At 42.2% G+C, this 18,741-nt stretch overlaps 1 protein-coding gene across 4 annotated transcripts in view; it reads left to right on the top strand.

Moving 5' to 3' along the window:
- The first annotated feature begins 1,355 nt into the window (after positions 1 to 1,355).
- Positions 1,356 to 18,741, top strand: part of DCUN1D4 (defective in cullin neddylation 1 domain containing 4) — a 35,687-nt gene continuing 18,301 nt past the window's right edge. For 2 of the 4 annotated variants that reach the window (XM_054382821.1, XM_054382818.1), the window contains exons 1-3: positions 1,476 to 1,501; positions 11,344 to 11,414; positions 12,465 to 12,504. In XM_054382821.1, the coding sequence (XP_054238796.1) occupies positions 1,477 to 1,501; positions 11,344 to 11,414; positions 12,465 to 12,504 (136 nt within the window). In that variant the 5' untranslated portion in view covers position 1,476. Of the gene's footprint in view, positions 1,372 to 1,475; positions 1,502 to 11,343; positions 11,415 to 12,464; positions 12,505 to 17,669; positions 17,700 to 18,741 lie in introns of those variants that run through there. The other 2 variants (XM_054382819.1, XM_054382822.1) reach the window with 2 other exon arrangements.

The following is an 18,741-nucleotide window of genomic DNA, read 5'->3' as shown; positions in this document are numbered from 1 at the left end:
AGGGAAAGGTCATAAAAAGCCCCGGCCCAGGTGTGTGATCAGTTAATGCAGGACCATATGCTAATGCATTGCTCCAAAGGGACAATTACCTTAAATCTGGCACTTACTCAGTTCTGAGTCCTTGACTTCCCTTTATCTTAACCTCTTAGAGGAAGGTTTATTAGGAGTAGTTTCTGGTTTACTAATCCTCCATTGAGCACAGGCAGTGCTGTAGCAGTCTCTTATCTGTGTTCCAGCACCGAGTAGGGCAAGGGAAGGCTGTTCCGCCTGAAAGGACACAAGATGAAAAGCTCACATGCTAAGCAGCAAAAACCTGCAAGGCCTCCTCCAACTGAGGACGGGAAGCTCTTTGCCTCTGTACTGCGAAAGGAGAGTGGGTCCACGTGCCACATGTCTAGGAGCAGGATCAGGAACTAGGGCAAGTGAGCTCCTCTCATCTACCTGCAAGGAGCAGCTGTTCGCCCCCACGTGCCCACTAACCCCACTGCTGCTGCTTTAACATTGACCCGACACCTCAGTGTGTTCAGCTGGTGGTAACAGGATGCCATTTTCTCTCTAGGAGGAGTGTGATAGGAAATACAAAATCTCCCTAAGCTAGTTGGTGATTTGGCTGCACCGAAGTCGAGTTCACAAGGAAAGGAGGATGTTGCAGTCCAGAAATCTTCCTTCCCAAGCACTAGCAACCTGCTCCACCTGCCCCGGGGCAGGCAGTAACATGCATCCGCGTAGGGCAGGTACGAGGTTTGCAAGCCTTTCAGCATACAGAGGCTTTGGGTTATCCCGACGGTGGGGGGATCAATGAGGGGGGAATCAAGGAGGGGGGACCAAAGAGGTGGCCCTGAGGCGTTGCGGCCGGAAGCTGTCTAGCGTCCCCGCAGGCCCTCAGGAATGAGATGGGGAGAGCGCACTACTGCTGGTGCCCTCACCGTATAACGGAAAGCAGGTTACGGGAGGAAGAGGCGCAGAGTCAGGGTGGCTACCTCCTCTCGCCCCGGGGCAGCAGCAGCACCGCACTCCCACGGTGTCCGACGGCCGCTCTCGGCGGGGCGGGGCAGCCTGAGCGGACCTGCCCTCTGACCCGTTTACCCAATCGTAGCAGGGCGTAGGCGCGGCCTCTGGCCTCCGTAGCCAATCGGAGCTACGGGTGACACAAAGTGGTGTTCTTTGCACGCGCTCTCAAGGCCGGGAACAATTGGCATCGGCACAGCCCAGTCACAGTGAGGGGGGGCGGGGCCGACTCAGCCACTAGCCCAATAGGAGGTCGGGAGCGGGCAGGGCAGTCTGTGCGGGGCAGGCAGAAGGAGAATGGCAGCAGGCTCACGCAGTAGGGGAGCAGAACGTGCGGCCTCCCAGGACATGCCGAGCCAATAGGTGCCGCCGGTGGGCGGGGCGGGAGATCCCTATGCTTGGGCTCTGTGATTGGGAGAGGGGTAGAGGGAGCCGGGCCGGGCAGGGCAGTGTGTGCGCTGCACGAAAATGCACTCGGATGCCGCCACTGTCAGTGAGTAGCGGCGGGGCCGGGCCGGGCTGCGCGCTCCCGCCCACCCACCGCCGGCACCACCAGCCTGGTCTTTCCGGTGGCGGGCGCTGCCGCCCAGGCGGAGGCGGTTTCTCCTGTCCCTCACCGAGGAGTCTTGGCCGAACCTGTCGCCGGGGCTCCCGGTGACTGGGGAGGGCGTCTGGCCTGCGGGTGCGGAACCGGCGGGCAGGGAGGCGGTGTGTGTATCTGCGGGCTGGGATCTCGGGGCCTTTGACGGGTTCTTCGTGGGGGCGGGAGGGGCGGCAGTCTAGCGCGGGCGGCTCGGGCGGGGGCGGATGAGGGGAGCAGCACCGGAGGGGGCCGGGGGCGCTCGGAAGCTGTGACGCAGTTTTCCCCGACCCGGCTAGCGAGCGGGTGAGGCCGCGGCCGGCGCTCGTGGTTGGCTGCGCGGAGAGCCGGCTCTACTGAGAGGAGGGCAAGCGCGGGCTCCCGAGCAGCCCGGCGGCCTCGCTGTGCGGGAGCGGTGAGTTGGGCAGGGGTGGGCAAGCGGGGGAGGGCGGTAATTTAGCGGATTCCGCCGGGCTGGTGCTGGAGAAACGGGCTGTGAAGGGGAATGGGGCCCGCGGCGCATTGTGGGAGGTGGAGTCTCCGCTGCGGCTGCCCGGCGCTCTACGGCTCTTGGTGGGAGGACGGAAGACTACAACTCTCGGCAGGCAGCGCGGCACGTTGCCGGCCCCCGCGCTGGGGTGCGAGTTGCAGCCCGGTATCCTGAGGCCGGCACCGAGCCACCGGGAGGGCCGGGAGCGGCTGCGCCCTGCTCCCCTCGCGGGGCAGGACGCGGCCTGGGGCAGAGCCATTTGGGCTCGGGGCAGACAGAAGAGGTGATCATCTTCACACCTGCGCCGCCTGTTTCGGAGTTCCGCAGGGATGGCTTTGTTTCTGTCGTATAGTTTCTGGCTCCGCTTTTAGAACAGGCGGGACCGTGTGCTCTAGGCAGGTTACCTGGCGTAGGGAGGGTTACATGCCTGTGTCGTTGTGTGGTAACTGGGCGGTTCAGGAACAGGCCCCAGCCCAGTCTGCTGGAAAGAGGAGGCAGGCATCCCGAACAGCAAGCTATCTCAGCAGAACGATGTTCCCAGTTCCCGTGAAATCTCCCAGTAACGTGTTTTCGCTGTGCAAGGAGTTGCAGCTCTGAGACACTTCATTACTGCAGAAGTTGTTCGTGGGGAGGAAAATGAAAAATTGGAGCTTTGATAATACGTTAATGAACGATGGTCCGAGTTTTGGACATCATCCTGAAAGCAGTTATGGAAAGAAATGCTGTATAAGGCCTTGTTTTTCTTGAATCCTCTGTGTTTCCCCAAATGAGAGATAGGACAGGGGGAACTTGATGAAGGCTTTACCTCATAAGATGATGTAATTTCTGTAGTGGTTCTGGTTTATTTAACCTTTGTATTCAGGGATCATTACATGTTGGCGACTAATGTTTGCCATTACAGAACAAATCACTGACTGGTGTTGGAAATGGAGGGATAATTAGTCAAGAAAATATTTTCTGTCCAGTGTCTTCATTGTGTGCCCTTTCTTAAGAAAGGTGCAGGTCTTCATCATACACATGGAAGCTACAGGTACAAACATTGCAGTGCTCTTGCTCTCTCCTGTAGGAATTTCAGCCTGTGCACTGCTTTGGGGGTTGTTTTCATTGTTTTATTTTTAATTTCTCTGCAGAAGACATGAAGAGTACTGTTTCCCAGCCTTCAGCTGTTGCTGGCTTCTCTTCAAAAATATCCCTTGGAATGATTTAATCTTCCACCTCAATACTTTTTTTTTTTTTTTTTTTTTGGCAGTTCATGGCCTCGTATATGTGTCTTAAATAGGAATATTTTCCTAAATTAACTAACCTCATGAAGTGTAACTGCACAGTAGTTGTGGGGTTTTCCTTCTTCTTCTCTTCCCCGCTCCCCCAGCCCCAGGAGTGCTTGAAATGCTTGAAACCAGAAGTGTTCAGAGCATATCTGTGCACAGACAGAATCACAGAATGAGAGGGACTGAAATGGATCTCTGGACACTATCGAGAAGTTTCCTTATGATTGTTTTGTGACTGAACGTTTTTTTTGAGCCTTCTTAGATTCACATCTGTTCTTACAATACAAGCTCCATTAATAATTTTTGCTCAGTCAGTTTTACTTTCTGAGACTAGGCACCTTTTCACATTCTATGAGAAACATTGACTTTCCTTTTTTTCATTACAGATGTTTGCTTAAAAGTTTCTTGCAACTCACATAACTGTAATTGGAAATGCCTTCTCTATGGAAGGCTACGCAGTAAGTTGAGTTAGGCAGGTAAAGAGTCTTCCTCTCACTGCTTCCCTTCATTGTTTTGTATCAGGATGAGATTTGATTTGTGCAATTGCAGCACTTAATTTTGTTTTCTCTGAGAAATTTGTTTTGTGCTAACTTTAAGTGGATTATTAATTGTGTATTTTCCTTATTTTTTTTTTCCCTCCCTTATTTTGGAGATATTGAAAACAAAGACTTTGGGCTATTTCAAAACATTGTTCCCTTGCTTTGTTTGTGTTCTTCAAGCAGAAGAGGAAGACTTTGCCTAATTTTTGTCCTGTGCTTGCCAAAAAGCATTGCAGTAGGAAGTACAGTACATCCCATGAAAATGTGCACGTCTCATCCAATTTAAATATTGAAGTGTTTAATGGTGTGGTTCTTTCTTCTACATAAGTCAGGCTGCTAACAAGGGCTTCAAGCAGAGCCCCACTTTGAAATGTGCCAAGCATTTTCCTTGTACTGTCCAATTAAGTTGTTTTAATTTAAACATTTTAGATCTGAGGTTCAACAGAATTTCTGCTTTTGGCTTGTAAAGAGATAGAAGCAACTACTGTTTTGTTTAGTAGCTTTTATATCTATGTAGTTGTGTCTACATAGATGTATTTGTGTGTATATTGTTGTTAGAGCTACAAGGCTTTAGCTTGCCCTGTGGAACCAGCTGGTGTGACACCAGGTCTCTGCAGATGTGGGACTGCAAGGCCTGTGGGACTGCGTTTAGTGCAGCTGCTCATTACAGCCAGTTAGCTGTGGATTACTGCTTCCCTTGCTCTACTGGTGAAATGGTTTGTAGGAGCACTCTCTAATCCACTCAGTCATACATGTCTGGGTTAGCTCTTGCCATTTACTGTCTAAACTGACAGGGTTGAATCCCCCCCCACCCCCCCGAAGTGGATTAGGGAGTGTGTCCATGACCAGTGCTGTTGGCAGAGCTGTGGGGTCTGTAACTTTTGGCAGAGAGGAAGGAGCAAGCAGCTGGGGCAGTAATGCTTTTGGCTAATGTAGCTGTTGTTAGGCTGTAGACCCATGCTAGACCTGCATGGTGCTGGATACTCAGAGTGTACTTGACAGGGTTGCATTTCTGCTGATTTAGCTAGAGCACCAGATACAAAGTTTTTATTAGCTTTGTGCCCTTTGTAAGATGACAGATGACACCTGCTCTGGCATGAAGTTGAACACTGCTGGCAAACATCTCTTGGGCCATACCAGCTGATGACACAGAGGTACCTCACTGACCCTTAATTTGCTGGTAGAGTTAGACTTGCTGAATGCTTTACATCAAATGGATATAAAATTGGTTCTGTATTGGATACTTTGTCATTCAGTTTCCTATGTTCTTGAATTGCAGACTGAAAGAATGTCTGTTCACAGTCCAAGGAAGATGGAATCACTGAAATGTTGTTTGATTTGGTAATATGTGCTTTAGAAATAGATTTAAATTAGCTCTCATTACCCACTGCTTCTACTCATTCTTTTCCAGCTGTGCCTGGTCACTCCAGTTCTGTATTCTGGCAAGAAACTCCATTAGGAATGCTTATCAAATGCATTTAGTAGGTACACAAGTTGTATTTGCAGCAACAAATCAGATGTTTTGCACCAGAAATAAGCTTAGAGTGAGGTTTTCTCGATAGTAAACAAAACAAAAGGACCCCAAACCTCAAACAAACAAAAACACCCAACCAAAACCTCCCCTCACTCTACTCCCCCCCCCCAAAAAAAAAAAAAACATTAGCCACAGTGCAGGATTTTTTTCATCCTGTGTGTTACTATAGCATAGCTCTTACGTGTTCAGTCAATTTGAGGTAAATGGAAATGCAATCAGACTAAAGTAACAGTTACACAACTCTTGCACTACTCAAATTGCTCTAAAATTCTCTGTGAACTTTAGCCCTCAGTAGCTGGTTTTGTAAACAAGCCTTGGGATCAGAGTGCTTTTTAAGTATCCAGGTAGAATAAGGGATTTGTTCCTATGGGGGGGGAAGATTAATGCTTTTCCCTCTCTGTGTAGCATGTAGTAATTTTAAAATACTTTATTGTAGGTAAAGTGAGAGGCTGATTACATGGGATAATACCAACTGGTAAGAGTTGAGTGGGCCTGTTTGCCTTGTAACAAGAAGTGGGTTTTGGTGTGTTGTTACCTTGGCCACCTTTTGTAGTTTGGGCTTTTTGGTAGTGTGGGGGCTTTTTGTTTGTTTTAATAGGTTAAATCACTGTTTTGTTTCAGAACTCTTGGGCTTTTCAGTGTAGAAAGTGTACACCAATTTGCTGCTGTAGGCTTGGCTCCCACTGGTGTCAGCGGTAGGTCTGAGCTTGGTGCAGCTCTCTATGAATGCATGTGGGAGAAAGGTCCTGCAGCACCATGTCTGTAGCTCTAATAGCTATGTCTTCTTGTTTCTCATGCTAGGATGGGGCATGGCACCTCTCTTTCCATTCAACTGTGTCCTTTTCTGTCCAGGTTGGAATTCAGTTGTGTTTTCCTGACTTTCTGAATAGTGCCTTATGCTCAAGCCCACCAAACCAAGGGAGGACACTTCTTTTTGAGCCTGTTTTTCTCTGTCTCCCCTTTTCCTGCATGCTTCCTCTTGGCTCATGAACCAAGAGAGGCTTGTCCTGCAGGATGCCCCTGCTAAAGGGTGTCAACTGCCTGTGCAGATTCAGCTACAGACACATTGGAAATGAATTCTTAATCCTGTCTTTCACAAGAATGCAGAGTCAGCTCCTAGCTGCTCTCTACTGCAGTTTGGGAATCTCAGTTTTGAGGTGTGTTGTGGTATTTCTGTATAAATGAAATTAAAACTGAGGCAAGATTTTAGTTTGTTTTCTGTGTTTAGTAACAAATACAGAAATTCTGAAAGTAAGTGTTGAAGGCTTTCACCAAAGGTTTGAACTTTTGAGTTCATTCATCAGTATAAATTGTCTTGCTGTTAGGGTAATTCTGGAATTAGCAGATCATGAAGAGGTGTAGTTCATAGAAAATTAAATTGGGATTTTTTGGATAAGATGACAGCACTTTGAACTCTTATTTCCAGTACTATTCCAATTTCTGCAGTACTATTATTTGAAACTAGGTAAATAAAAGCATGAACATTCCATTTTAATTTTTCAGGAATGACTGCCTGCTGTGTGTTTTCTATCTAATTTTTCTTTTTACTCAGAACATTGCAGAAAATCAGTCACTGTATTTCTTCTGAGTCAAATATATCTTAACAGTAATAAAAAAAATATTACTGCAACTAATTCCATACTTAATTTTTTAATGCAGAGTTGTATCTGTAGCATTTATATGGCTTGTGTGTCTAGGATAAATATATTTAGGCTTACTGTGAAATTTTTGTATAGATATTTACTCAGTGAAATAATCTAGAAGCTTTTAAGGGAAGCTTGGAGTCAGCTGCTGATTTGGTTTAGTACTAGTGTTAATTTTTTACCAGTTTTGTAGTAATTGTAGTGATCCCTGTATCTGTCTTTTATCCAAGATTTCAAGTGATGATTTTGACAGCAGGAACTAAGTTTTTCAGGCATGTTATGTGTCTCTATGAGTAAGCACATAGGCAGAAATACCTTCCCCCCCACCCTCTCTTTTTTAGGTATTTGTGGTTTTCATGTGAATGGTTTGGCAGCACATCATCCCTGCAGTGAAAAATTGGGCTCAACCTTCAAAGTTTTTTCGTTTCAGATAGGAAAGTTGAGTGTTTAAGGTCAATTCACCTGTATATATATATTTTTTTTAATATTTAAGATATATTTAGTATTTTGTTCACTGTATTTCATGATGAGGTAGAACATTTTTTTGTCTAGTTTGTTTTGGAAGCAAGTGCACCTAGCTGCTGTTTCTTTTGCCTCTCTGCAACTGTCAGGTCCATAGTGTAAACCTTAATACTTAAAAAAGCTGTTTTTAAACTGTTTGTTAAATTGCAGATGATCTTAATTCACTAACCCAGACTTTAATGATAAACTGCAGGCAAGATTTAAATTCCATGGATACTAGGTTGGCTCTGGCATTTCTTTCTGGATTCGCAATTGTTTTACTCAGATATGTTTTCTCTGTCCATTACTTTCTGAATTATTGCAGAATATTTAATCCCATTTGGAATTTCCATTGCTTCAGACCTTGCTGAAAGATAAGCTAATGTCTGCTTGGAAAATAATGACAAAATACGGGTTCTTCTTTGACACATCCCCCTCTTAAAGGCTTGGCAAGCATTCCAGCTGCATCCACAAAGCAAGCAGATTTCTTTCTGATCCAAGATCAATAAACTGTGTGGTTCTTCATTATAATTTTTTTTGTGCAGGAAATACAAACCAAAATATTTTCAGACCAATTAATGTATTTTGAAGCTTGTATTCAGCAGAAAAAGGCTTCATAGATGATGGGTTTCTTCGTTATATTCAGCTATGGTGTGTGTCCCTCATGTGATGTATTACTCTTCTCATGGTGGGGCTTGGATGGACGTTGCTGCTGCCACAGGCCCACGGTGTGCTCCCACTTGGGAGGACCTTTCCTGCTTCTTGATACAAGTCTGCTTATCTGGTGTTACATCTCCTTGGTGATCTGCTTCGGACCACTGAGCTGGCAGGGTTTGTTGATATTTTTGTGGATAAGATTCCTTGGGTAGCAGACTAACCAAGGAGGTCAGGCAGCACAGCTCAGAGGCTGCCAAAGTGTGGGAATTTGGGAGGTGGAGGGAAGGGAACTTAAGGTGTTCCTGCAGCATATCGTTGCAGGCAGCTGTTAAATCACTTGCCTGTCATGCTGACTATGCCACTGTCCCTTATCTAATTTTTCAAAGTGGTTATTTAAGCACAGGAGGTTTTAGTTTTTTATTGTTATTTGGTTTCTTCATAACCATTTTTTTTTCTTTCCAAAATATGCCTTTTCAATGGCATTGGATGCTTAGTGTATCTTGCTTGCAATACAGATATGACAAACGCTGTGACCAGTTCAGAAGGTGACCTTAGCTATGAGGTAACTTCCCTAATTCATTTGCTGCTACTGTAAAAGAAGCCTGGTTTGGTTTTGGGTAATATCCCTACTTTGTTAGCTTTCCCTATGGAGGAGAGAAAACTTTGGGCTCTATATTCCTAAGGATAAACCAGTCAGTGTGGAGCTAAGGTGTGACACTTGTTGTATAAGTGCTGTAAAACACATTTGTGTAACCTCTCTTAAATCCATCATATTATGTAACTTATTTTTGACATAGCAACTTAAAATTATAAGGCTGTTTCCAGTGGACACGTGAAAGATACTGGTATGAATTGGGTGTTTTGAAGTGCCTAGGAATATTTTATTTCACAGATGATACCTAGTATATATAATCCGAATTGATTTTTTTCCTGTTGCCTTTAAGAGTATCATCTGAAATTATTGTTTAATATTAGCTTAGAGTAAAATGCCTGCCCAGTGTTCTCAGCTTGTTACCTCCAGGTATAAGTAGCTTCTCTAAAAATTCCTGTCCTTTGTAGATTTTAGGCTGAGTGATAAGGGAGAAATTTTAAAATTAATATTCCAGAAAGCTTAGTCTGGTCTGGCATTTAATGAAATAAAACTTAGCTTTTAATCTGACCCTTTCTCAGAATGGCTTTTATGATCCTCGTCCCCTCCCCCCCCCCCTTTTTTTCTGTGATTCCTTTATGTCAAATTGAAGGTTGGCTAAGAAACTTGGTGGTGGTGTTTTTGTTGTTGTAGAAAATGTTTTGCTTAGTATTGACTAGCAAAAATGGAACTTTATTGAGCACTTACTGCAGGAAAAAATGTAGCACCTTTTTCAAGATGTGAGATCTTGGTAAGAAGATCTGAGAGCTGTCTTTGGCTTGATAGAGATAAGTGTATCTCAAATTGGAATCTTCATCTTCAGCACTTTAGGGTTAGAGAAATTCCTGTGGTGCTGGATTTGGGACAGTACATTAAAAGACAGGTAGCAGTTGGTGCAATGATGCACTCTGGCTAATATGATTAATGAAATGTGTGTTTCCTAAAGGTATCTTCTGAGTTGATTATTCACCATGACAAGAGAATTCCATAACTATGTGTGTAGCAAGTATGCTTACAGCAGGCAATTCATAGAGTCATAGAATCACCTGGGTTGGAAGGGACCTCCAAAGATCATCCAGTCCAACCCCCTTGCACTAAAATCTCCCTTGCCTAGGACCTGGCACTAACATTGTTCAGAAAGAGTACATGCTGCAGTAATTGTAACTGGAAACTATATGAAACAAAGACTTTAGATGCATGAGAAGAGAGGATTTCTACATTGCCTTTTGGCCACTCAAATACTCTGAGCATCTTGGGGAGGTAAAAGCACAGATCCACTTCTTGCCTTCATAGCAGTGTGGTTCACTGACTTGGGGATCTGATACTTAATGATGACTTCTCTTTATCCTTGGGTTCTTGGTCATCTTGTCTATTGAAAACATTCATTTAAAGTGTTAGGGTTGGAAATGTGGGAATGATTTTTTTGACCTTACTTGTGCCTTGCATCAGCTACTTGGCAGAGACAAATTAAATGTCTCATAGTAGAAATGCTTTCATGTGTTAACTAGGTGACACTAGGCACATAACAGCTTTTCATATAGGCAAGAATTTAGCTGGAAATAGTTTGCTTGTCATACAGCACCTGTCTTTGTTCAACTAGAATGCTTTTGCACAGGGGTTCTGGTGGGATAGCTACTTTAATTCAAATAGAAATGCTGCACAGTAGTTGGCCGAGTTTGATCCCTGTAAGCTGGCCTTTGCCAGCTTTTGAGATTCTTGTTGGTTTGCATGCTCTCTGGATGGATCTCAGTCGATCTTGTTTTGTAAGTTACTTATTTTCCAGTTTTGTTCTTGGTGTATTTCTAGCAAAAATAGGGAATTTAAAAGAATAGAGAAAAATTAGTTTGTCTTTTTTTTTTTCACCTGAAGCAAACTCAAGTGTTTTATCTTTGGAGCAAGGAAGCAAAGTTAACATCTATGCTATGATTTGTTTCATGAAGTGTCAGGATGTTTTCTTTTTGGTTTTATTTGCTCTGGTTTTAGCTGCTGTATTGTGACCTTCATTACCTTTACAGAGTTGAAACATGAGATTTGTATAAAGCAGTTACTCACTTTTGCAAGGAAATTGATATAAAGACAAGGATGTGTGTGTTAATAAAATTCTTTCACAAACCCTAGCATTTTCACTAATGATTTTTAGAGTGTTACATGGTGCTTAAGTTAGTTTTGGAATAGATCAGACAGGACTGGGTAAGCTGGGAATTGTCATTTCCATGCTAAAGGATGAAAATACATTTTTTTGTTTGTTTTAAATACAGTTTTGTATTTAGCTGTAGCACTGTTCTGCTGAGGGTCATCCATGCCTTAAGAAACATTCATTATATAGGATATCTTCTGCAGATTTAACTCTGTTGAAAATGTTGATGCTGAGAAAGAAATGGCTTTTGATTTACATCTGTGTGATTACTTATTTTAAACAACCACAAGATCTCTGGAAGCTGGAAGCCAGAAAATGTAAAACTTTCCTTTTTTTCCCTTTTTTTTTTCTCCTCTAGATTTTCAACTGAATTCTCACCTATCAACACTGGCAAATATTCACAAGATTTACCACACCCTCAATAGGCTGGTAATGACTTGCCATTTTCTCTCAGCAGAATAGCTTGAATGTTGTGATTGAAACCATTAAGTGATTACACTTTTAAAGGCTTCCTTTTTTTATATGAGAGGCTGTTGGGTTTGTATTCCTTAAGTGATAAGCAGTACTGGTAAAAGCTGAAAGTTTATACTTAAGGAGTCAGAGTGGAGTTTGAGCACTGTTCACTGCACCACTGGCTTTAGATGGTGTCTCCACAGAAGCAGCTTTCCTAGTTACATCAAATAATGGTGATCATAATTGTTATCCAGTTCCTTCCAGTTCTTGAATGAGCAAGCTATCCTCTTACAACCATGCAAAGAGTGAAGACTGTCCTTGCTTATTTGCTGTGCGTTTAGATTTGCTTTAGTGCAGCCATAGCTGGAAATGCCAATATGGCTTCTGTGTATGTACTGCAAGTGTAGTGGAAAAGACACTGACTACAAAAAGGGGTAACTCATTTCCAGGATTTCAGATGGCTTTTAATCAGTTTCCTTTAGAACACCTCTGTGTTCTGAAGCATCCTTAAGCAAAGCCATTTCTGCAGTAGATGGCGAATTCAGTTTTTTCTAGTGCTATATTTAATAGAATTGCTCAAGACAACAATGCAGGTTTCCCTATCCAATGGATAGTTATTTTGGATCTTGAAACAGACTTTTAAAAACCCAAACCACCAAAAATATTTTTCCAATTTCATTTAAAGATTGTCCTCGAACTCTTAAGCTAAATTTGCAAGGGTAACATTCTAGATAAATACAAACTGCAGGCTGCCCAGAGAGGTTGTGGAGTCTCGTTCTCTGGAGACTTCCCAAACCCACCTGGATGCATTCCTGTGCAGACTACCCTGGGTGATCCTGCTTTGGCAGGGGGGTTGGACTGGATGATCTCTGGAGGTCCCTGCCAACCTGTAATGTACTGTGAACTGAACACACAAAGGCTCTGCAGTCTTGGCTAGATGTTCCTGAAGTATTAAGTATATTAACTGTTTAGTGAATGATGAAGGATGCTGTCTTGTTTAACTGTATCATTCCTACTCTCTTGCAGAATCTGACAGAGGACGTTGGTCAAGACGATCACCAGACAGGTATTGAATAAGGATGTGGTAGAAATAGATTGAAACAAACTTCATCAAGAAAGTTTCTCTAACATCATCAAAAATTACATTTCAGAAGGCTAATAGAGTTTCAGAGAATAAGTGCTATGATCTTTTTTTTTAAAGCTTTCTTCAAAATAGGTGTTTATGCATTCAGTTTCTCCAGTTGAGAAGGACTTGCACAGGTTGCAGCAGTATCTGTCATTTTACTGCTTCTTAGTGTAAGTACTTTAGAAGACTTCATGAAAAAAAGTCTCACTCCTTGGACTCAACCTGTTAGACTAGCAGAACATCCATGTTCTTACAGTGTTTTGACTCTTGAAAGAGCATTGGTGAGAACAGAGCAGAAGCAAGAGACCATTTGTGGATATTGTGATGCCTGTGATCGAGTTTAAATGCTGTGCTCCAAACACCCCAGCTTTTCTGTCTTAGGGTGGTTTTGATGGAGGCTGTTCTGTGTCTTGTCCAGATTTATGGTCAGTGTCTTAAGGGCTATTTCTTAGACCAAATCTGTTTTCTGTTCACTGAAATGTCATTTTTTGAGGCCTTCATCTTGGCTGCTTGGTACTAGCTTGCTGCCATTCTTGACTGATCATCATTTGTGCTTTTTGACTTGCTATCTTTCAGCTTTTGTTACCTCCTTTTGTGCTTGTTACTTACCAGCTGGCATCTTTGATTTGTTTCTCTTCCTTCCTTTCTGTGTTTCAGGTGTGATACCTAAGGAGGAAGGAAAACAACTTAACTGGCTTCAGGCCCTGATCACTCAGCAGAATTCTTCTTTAAAACTGACCATATCTGTTGTACCATCTGTCTTAAAGTTTTTCTCTATCCTGAGGTGCTGGCTGTGTTTGCTGATGTTACCTTGAGCTCTGGAGAAAGTGGGGAGAGCTGTCAGCTCCTCCTGGAGATTTCTGGGACATGCAAATCTAGCACAGTCTTAGCCTAGAGCAATGAGAAGAGATGTGTAGGACTGCATTGTTTCAGATCGGACAGAGCTTGCTTAGGGCTTATGTACCTTCCTCCATACTGTGACAGGTGACTTTGTTTCATCTTATTTGAGCCACAGAGGGCTTCTGTCAAATATTTTTCTTCAGTGTGGTTAGCTGTTTGATACTTGAAAATAGCTGAACATGTAAATGCAAGGCCTCTACCAAAGAGGTTGGTGCAGGTAATTTGAGACAGTGAGAGGATTTGTTGTCCATATGCTAGAGATGCTGGAGCTGATGCCCTCTCCCATCTCCTGATGGACACTTGGAATTTTCTCCTTTGTGATCCAGGTGTTACACACTGATTTCATGTATGAAAATATATTCCATAATCTTTGTTGACTTCTGATCACAAAAAGGTGTTGTGAAGTATGGAGGTAGTAGTCCCTTTCTGTTACTAATCAATCAATAAGAGTAGGTGTGCTTAAGGTAGTTGGAATTTGTCTTGTCTCTTGCCTAGCACTTCTGTCATAGAGATCAGTGTAAGAAATTAGCCTCAGAGCTCTCATTGTGTCTGTTGGAAGGTGTCTGAGTGTGTTGATGGTTTTGATGAACCACTTTACACTGACACTCATAGTTACCCTATTGCCTGCAATGTGGTGTTTGAATTAAGCTGTTCCAAAAGCTTTGGACACAAAAATCTCAGTGAAGATTGTGATTTGGGGGGTAGGAAGGGAGGTGTTGTTGTTTTGGTTTTTGTTTGGGTTTTTTTGTTTGTTTTGGTGGTGTGGGGGGGTTTTCTATTAATTTTTTTCCCTTTCTCCTCAATAATTAAAAAAAAAAAAAAAAAAAACAAACTTTCAAACCAGAAGTATGAAATGGAAACTGAAAGTAGAGATGGATACTGGCAGGCTCCTCATCTTGAGATTTCATTCTAGCATTTCTTACACTTCTACACTGTGTCATGTCTCCTTGCAGAAAAAGATGAAGCTGCAGTGTTTGCATAACTTGCAGGAGAATTCAGTCAGAATGTGTGCTTGGTTTTCCTCATACAAGGCCAAACATGGATGCAAGGACTTGTTTTGGCTATTGTATAGTGCAGTTTCCTGTGTCCTTTTGTTGTGGGACTTGATGGTTCTAAAAGAGTTTTATGTAAATGTAAAAGGTTTACCTTTGCAAATTGTTTGATTTCAATGTCCCTAGCTTTTTTGGAAGTGTAATTTTCCAGTGTTACTGACTGCATAGTGAGAAGTGTCAAGACCTATTATTATTATTTTTGTTATGCAAGTTTTAGAACTGCATGCATGCAGTGAATTTGAGATTCTATGTCCAGAACTCATTTCAAAAACATGTTAATAACTGTTCAAAAGATTCTTTTGAGTGTTGCTAGAGCAACCTAAAGATAATTTCTTCAGTTTTTGAGGTTTTGTTGTTTTGGGTTTGGTTTTGTCTTGCTTTTCACTCTGAATCTTCTGCAGCAGGCCTTATTCTTAAAGATTAGTATTTAATTTCTGACATAACTGTCCTGCTTAATGTTACTACATCGTGGGCCCTGCTTTTAGTATGATTTAATACAAATTTATATCTAAATTTGGCTGAGATTTCTAAAAGCTATTTAAGAAAACACAAGTATTTCTATTTTAGGTTCATATTTCTAACGAGTCTTTAATTCATATTGCACTTACTTCAAAGGAGTTGTTTCTGAGCTAACAATAAATGTACTGGACATGTACATTACTTTAAGCAAATCATATCTTTTCTAACTATTAGCCAGATTTCTTGTCTGGAACCAGATCTTAAATATCTAAGAGCTTAGGGGGTGGTAGTTTCAAAATCTTTTCAGTGATTTGGGAGCCAAGCTGGAGCTTGTTTCAAAATTCCAGTCACCTATAATGATGACAGCTCATGAAATGTGTTAGCATTCAGTGTGCACACATGTCTGAGAACTAAGGTAGGCTGGAAATGTGTCCTGGGCAGCCTTTTCAGCTGTTTGTAGGGGTAAGAAAAGCAGGCATTCAGATTCTGTAAAACAGTTTCTTCTAAAATGCATGAGCTTGGAAATCTCTTCCTCTGAGGTTTGAAATGATGGGGGGGTTATATCATGACTACAAATCCAGCAACATGTTAATAGCTTGAAGTCATGATTTGGTTATTAAATTATGTCTTTCTTTATCAACCCAGACTAAAATGTCTTTGAAACTGCCCTTTCTGTTGTCACCTGGCTTGTTGAAAAGAATGAGGTCATGTCTTCAAAGAAAACAAGGCTCCAGTACAGTTCTTCAGCCTTGTAGGGCTGGAAAAAATTCAATTTTGCTTCTGCTATTTTTCTTCTTGTTTTAGAGGAAAAAAACCCTCAAGTCAAAAGCAATTCTGTAGTGTGGAATTCAAGATAGAGAAGGTGATTTTTTTTTTTTCCTTTTACAGCAAATTACAAGCTGTTTGATGTTTTGATGAGGGTTTAGTGTTCTCATCTTGTATCTGAAGATTGGTGACGGTTAAGCGTGCTTGTAGCGATCTTGTTGGCTCTATCTTTCCAATTGCTTCAGCATTCATGGTTTCTAATTATTTTTCCTTTGAAACATCTCTCTTCTTAAGCATCAGAAGAGCAGGATTATTCACAGGCATTGAGAGAGAGAAGGTGAAGAATTCATGTCTGTAAAAAATAATTTCTGTAGGGGCACAGCTTGTAGAATTATTTATTGACCTCTGTTTTTTCCTTCTGTCTGTTCTGGTTTTGTTGCTATTTCAGGAGTGTCCTTCTCATGGTGATTATCTTGCATACTGTTTTAAATTTCTTGGGGTGAATTTTAGCTGTCAAGTTGCTATTTCCCTTTGGTAGCTTTGTGTCCTGCAAATCTGGAAGCACTGAATAGAACTTTTGGCAAACAACATTTATACTCGGCAGGCTTTTGGCTGGTGGTGGCCTATTCAGCAGCCACTTGGAGGCTCTACCTTGCAAATGCTAGCTTCAAGTGTCAAAAAACCAGTGAGAACTAGGAGGGTTCTGCCAATCTTAAGTTGAGACCCAGGAGTAAGAAACTTTGAAGATAATCACTTCAGAGAAGCTGCTCACGGTAAGTAAAGTTCCTGTCAAAGTTTGCATGGAGTCAGAGAGCACTGCATGTGTGTTTGCAGATGAGCAGAAGTGAAGTGAAGATTCAGAGGTGAAATGAGTTGTGAAAGGCTAGACATAGAAATTGCATTTAGAATTGGAAAGCTCTGTGTAAGAAGGTAAATATTGATGTTTAGTGAGCTATAGAGTAAAGTAAGTTGCAAGAGTTTAAACAAAACCCTCTGATATTTTTTAGTTTTAGAGGGAAATAAAAGATAGAAATATTCTGCTGGTTTAATTTTGAATTTGTTACAGAGGAATTATAACTGCTCTTCAAATCCACTGTACTGGTTCTAGTAGCAAAAGGGAATACTTTTAAAGTAACATTCTTGTACCCTGTATTTTAGTAGCTTAGAGATCATGCAAGAGTTAAGTGAAGTTTGGACCAAGTCTTTGCTGCATTTTAAGATGTTAGCTCTCTGAAAGCAAAGCATGTGCAGTGTTTGTCCATCCAGTGTCTGTGTGAGTCGAGTGGTTGGACTTGATGATCTCTGAGATCTTTTCCAACCTGGTTGATTCTGTGATTCTGTGAGTGTCCATGTGCATTTTATAGCCACTTGCCAGTTTCTGAGCTATCTCTTTTCTTCTTCATTCTGTGATTCCCTTTTCTGTTAGCTTGAGAGCTACAACTGGATACAGTCAAACCAAGAAAAGGTGTAAGTTTTTCATGTGAGTCGTTGGAGAAATTGGGTTATGGTGGATTCTGGTATCAGTTGAAGCCTTTAAGCAAAGCTGATGATCTTCCTAAAAATGTCCTATCATTTAATGAGGAATGGACTTCAAGGAGAAATTCTTGGGTTAAATTCTTTGGTTCATTTGGGGTTGCAGATCTGACAAAATTATTTTTGTGATTCTGTAGCTGTTTTATTTTTACTTACATCTTTTGCTATGCTTCTCTCTACACAGAGGCCTTGCATATTTCTTTTCTCAATCAAAAAACCAGGCAACTGGCCAAACCCAGGGCAGGGGTTTGTGTGTGTGATTTCTTTTTCCTGCATTTTACCAGCATCCAGTGCCTGTGGCCATCATAAATAGATTTAGTGCATGTTTGAATTAAAGTACATGTAGCAAAACCTGTGAAGCTGTAAAGTTGCTTACCTGTGTTTCTCCTACAAGAGGAGAGAGACTTTCAAGGGTACCAAGAATAGGTAAGCAAAAGATTGCAGGTAGTAGTTGGGAGTTGGGCCTCTGATATCTGTCTCTGCTCCCCTTGGTCTCAAGAAGCAGTCAGTTTTATTGCTTGCTTCTGTGCTGTGATTTAAAATAAAAGATTTTGTGGGCATCTTTATTTTGTAATAAAGCATAGCTACACTTGGATGCTGTTGAAGTTGAGAGAAGGTAGCTTAGGCATGCTGGATTTCTCCATATTTTCTTGCAAATGTCTTTGGCATCACTTTGGATTTTTATGCCTCACTTCTCTCTTCCTTTCCTGTTACAGTTCTTTGTGTGACACATAGAGTGTTGAGAGCTCTTTGAGCTGCTCTTGCATCTTTCTCAGGTGTCCATGTGGTCTTCAGTGTATGAAAGTAGGACAAAATTTTGCCTGGAGTGTTAGCCTACTATACTCATGAGAGAGAAAAGGCAATTTAACGACTTGCTGTGGTCAGAAGGGCTGGTCCTGTGCTCTTTCTTGTGCTAATGTGCAGAAAGTTGTTACTCTGTTTTGCTTGGGTTAATTAATCTACGGGTTTGGTGAGCTGGATTGGCACAATGAAGATTTACCAGAACCATAGCAGTGTACAGCTGAGAGAAGAGGGGGGAAAAGGCTGCCACAACCATAGGAGCGTGCAGATGAGAGGAGAAGGGGGAAAGACTGCCGTGTGATTTGCATCACTGTCTTGTCTTGGTTGTTTCCTACTTAGGGACCTTTATTCTTTGAGAATTATCCAGTATGACAGAGCCAGCCACTTGTTTTTCTTCCCTAGTGGTTGCTGAATGTCTTTCCCCCTCTCCTCCCAAAGACAAAAAAACCCAACCAAACAAAACCTTTCCTGCTCTCTGTATCACAAGAAACTTGGGGTTTAAAAAGGTTCTGTTTTCTAGAGGTAGGTCCTCGAGTCAAGTCACATTTGTATTTAAAAAAAGCAAAGAGCAACTCTCAGAAGTTGTGATTTGAGTAAATGCCTTTTTGAGGACTTGTTCAGCATAGTCTCAGTGTTGCCTTTTATTAGATTGAAGTAGCACTGCTGT

This window comes from Indicator indicator, chromosome 8, assembly GCF_027791375.1.
Source record: "Indicator indicator isolate 239-I01 chromosome 8, UM_Iind_1.1, whole genome shotgun sequence".
NCBI classification, from domain to species: domain Eukaryota; kingdom Metazoa; phylum Chordata; class Aves; order Piciformes; family Indicatoridae; genus Indicator; species Indicator indicator.
The sequence above is the reverse complement of the archived record's forward strand: the minus strand, read 5'-3'. Positions and strand labels throughout refer to the sequence as shown.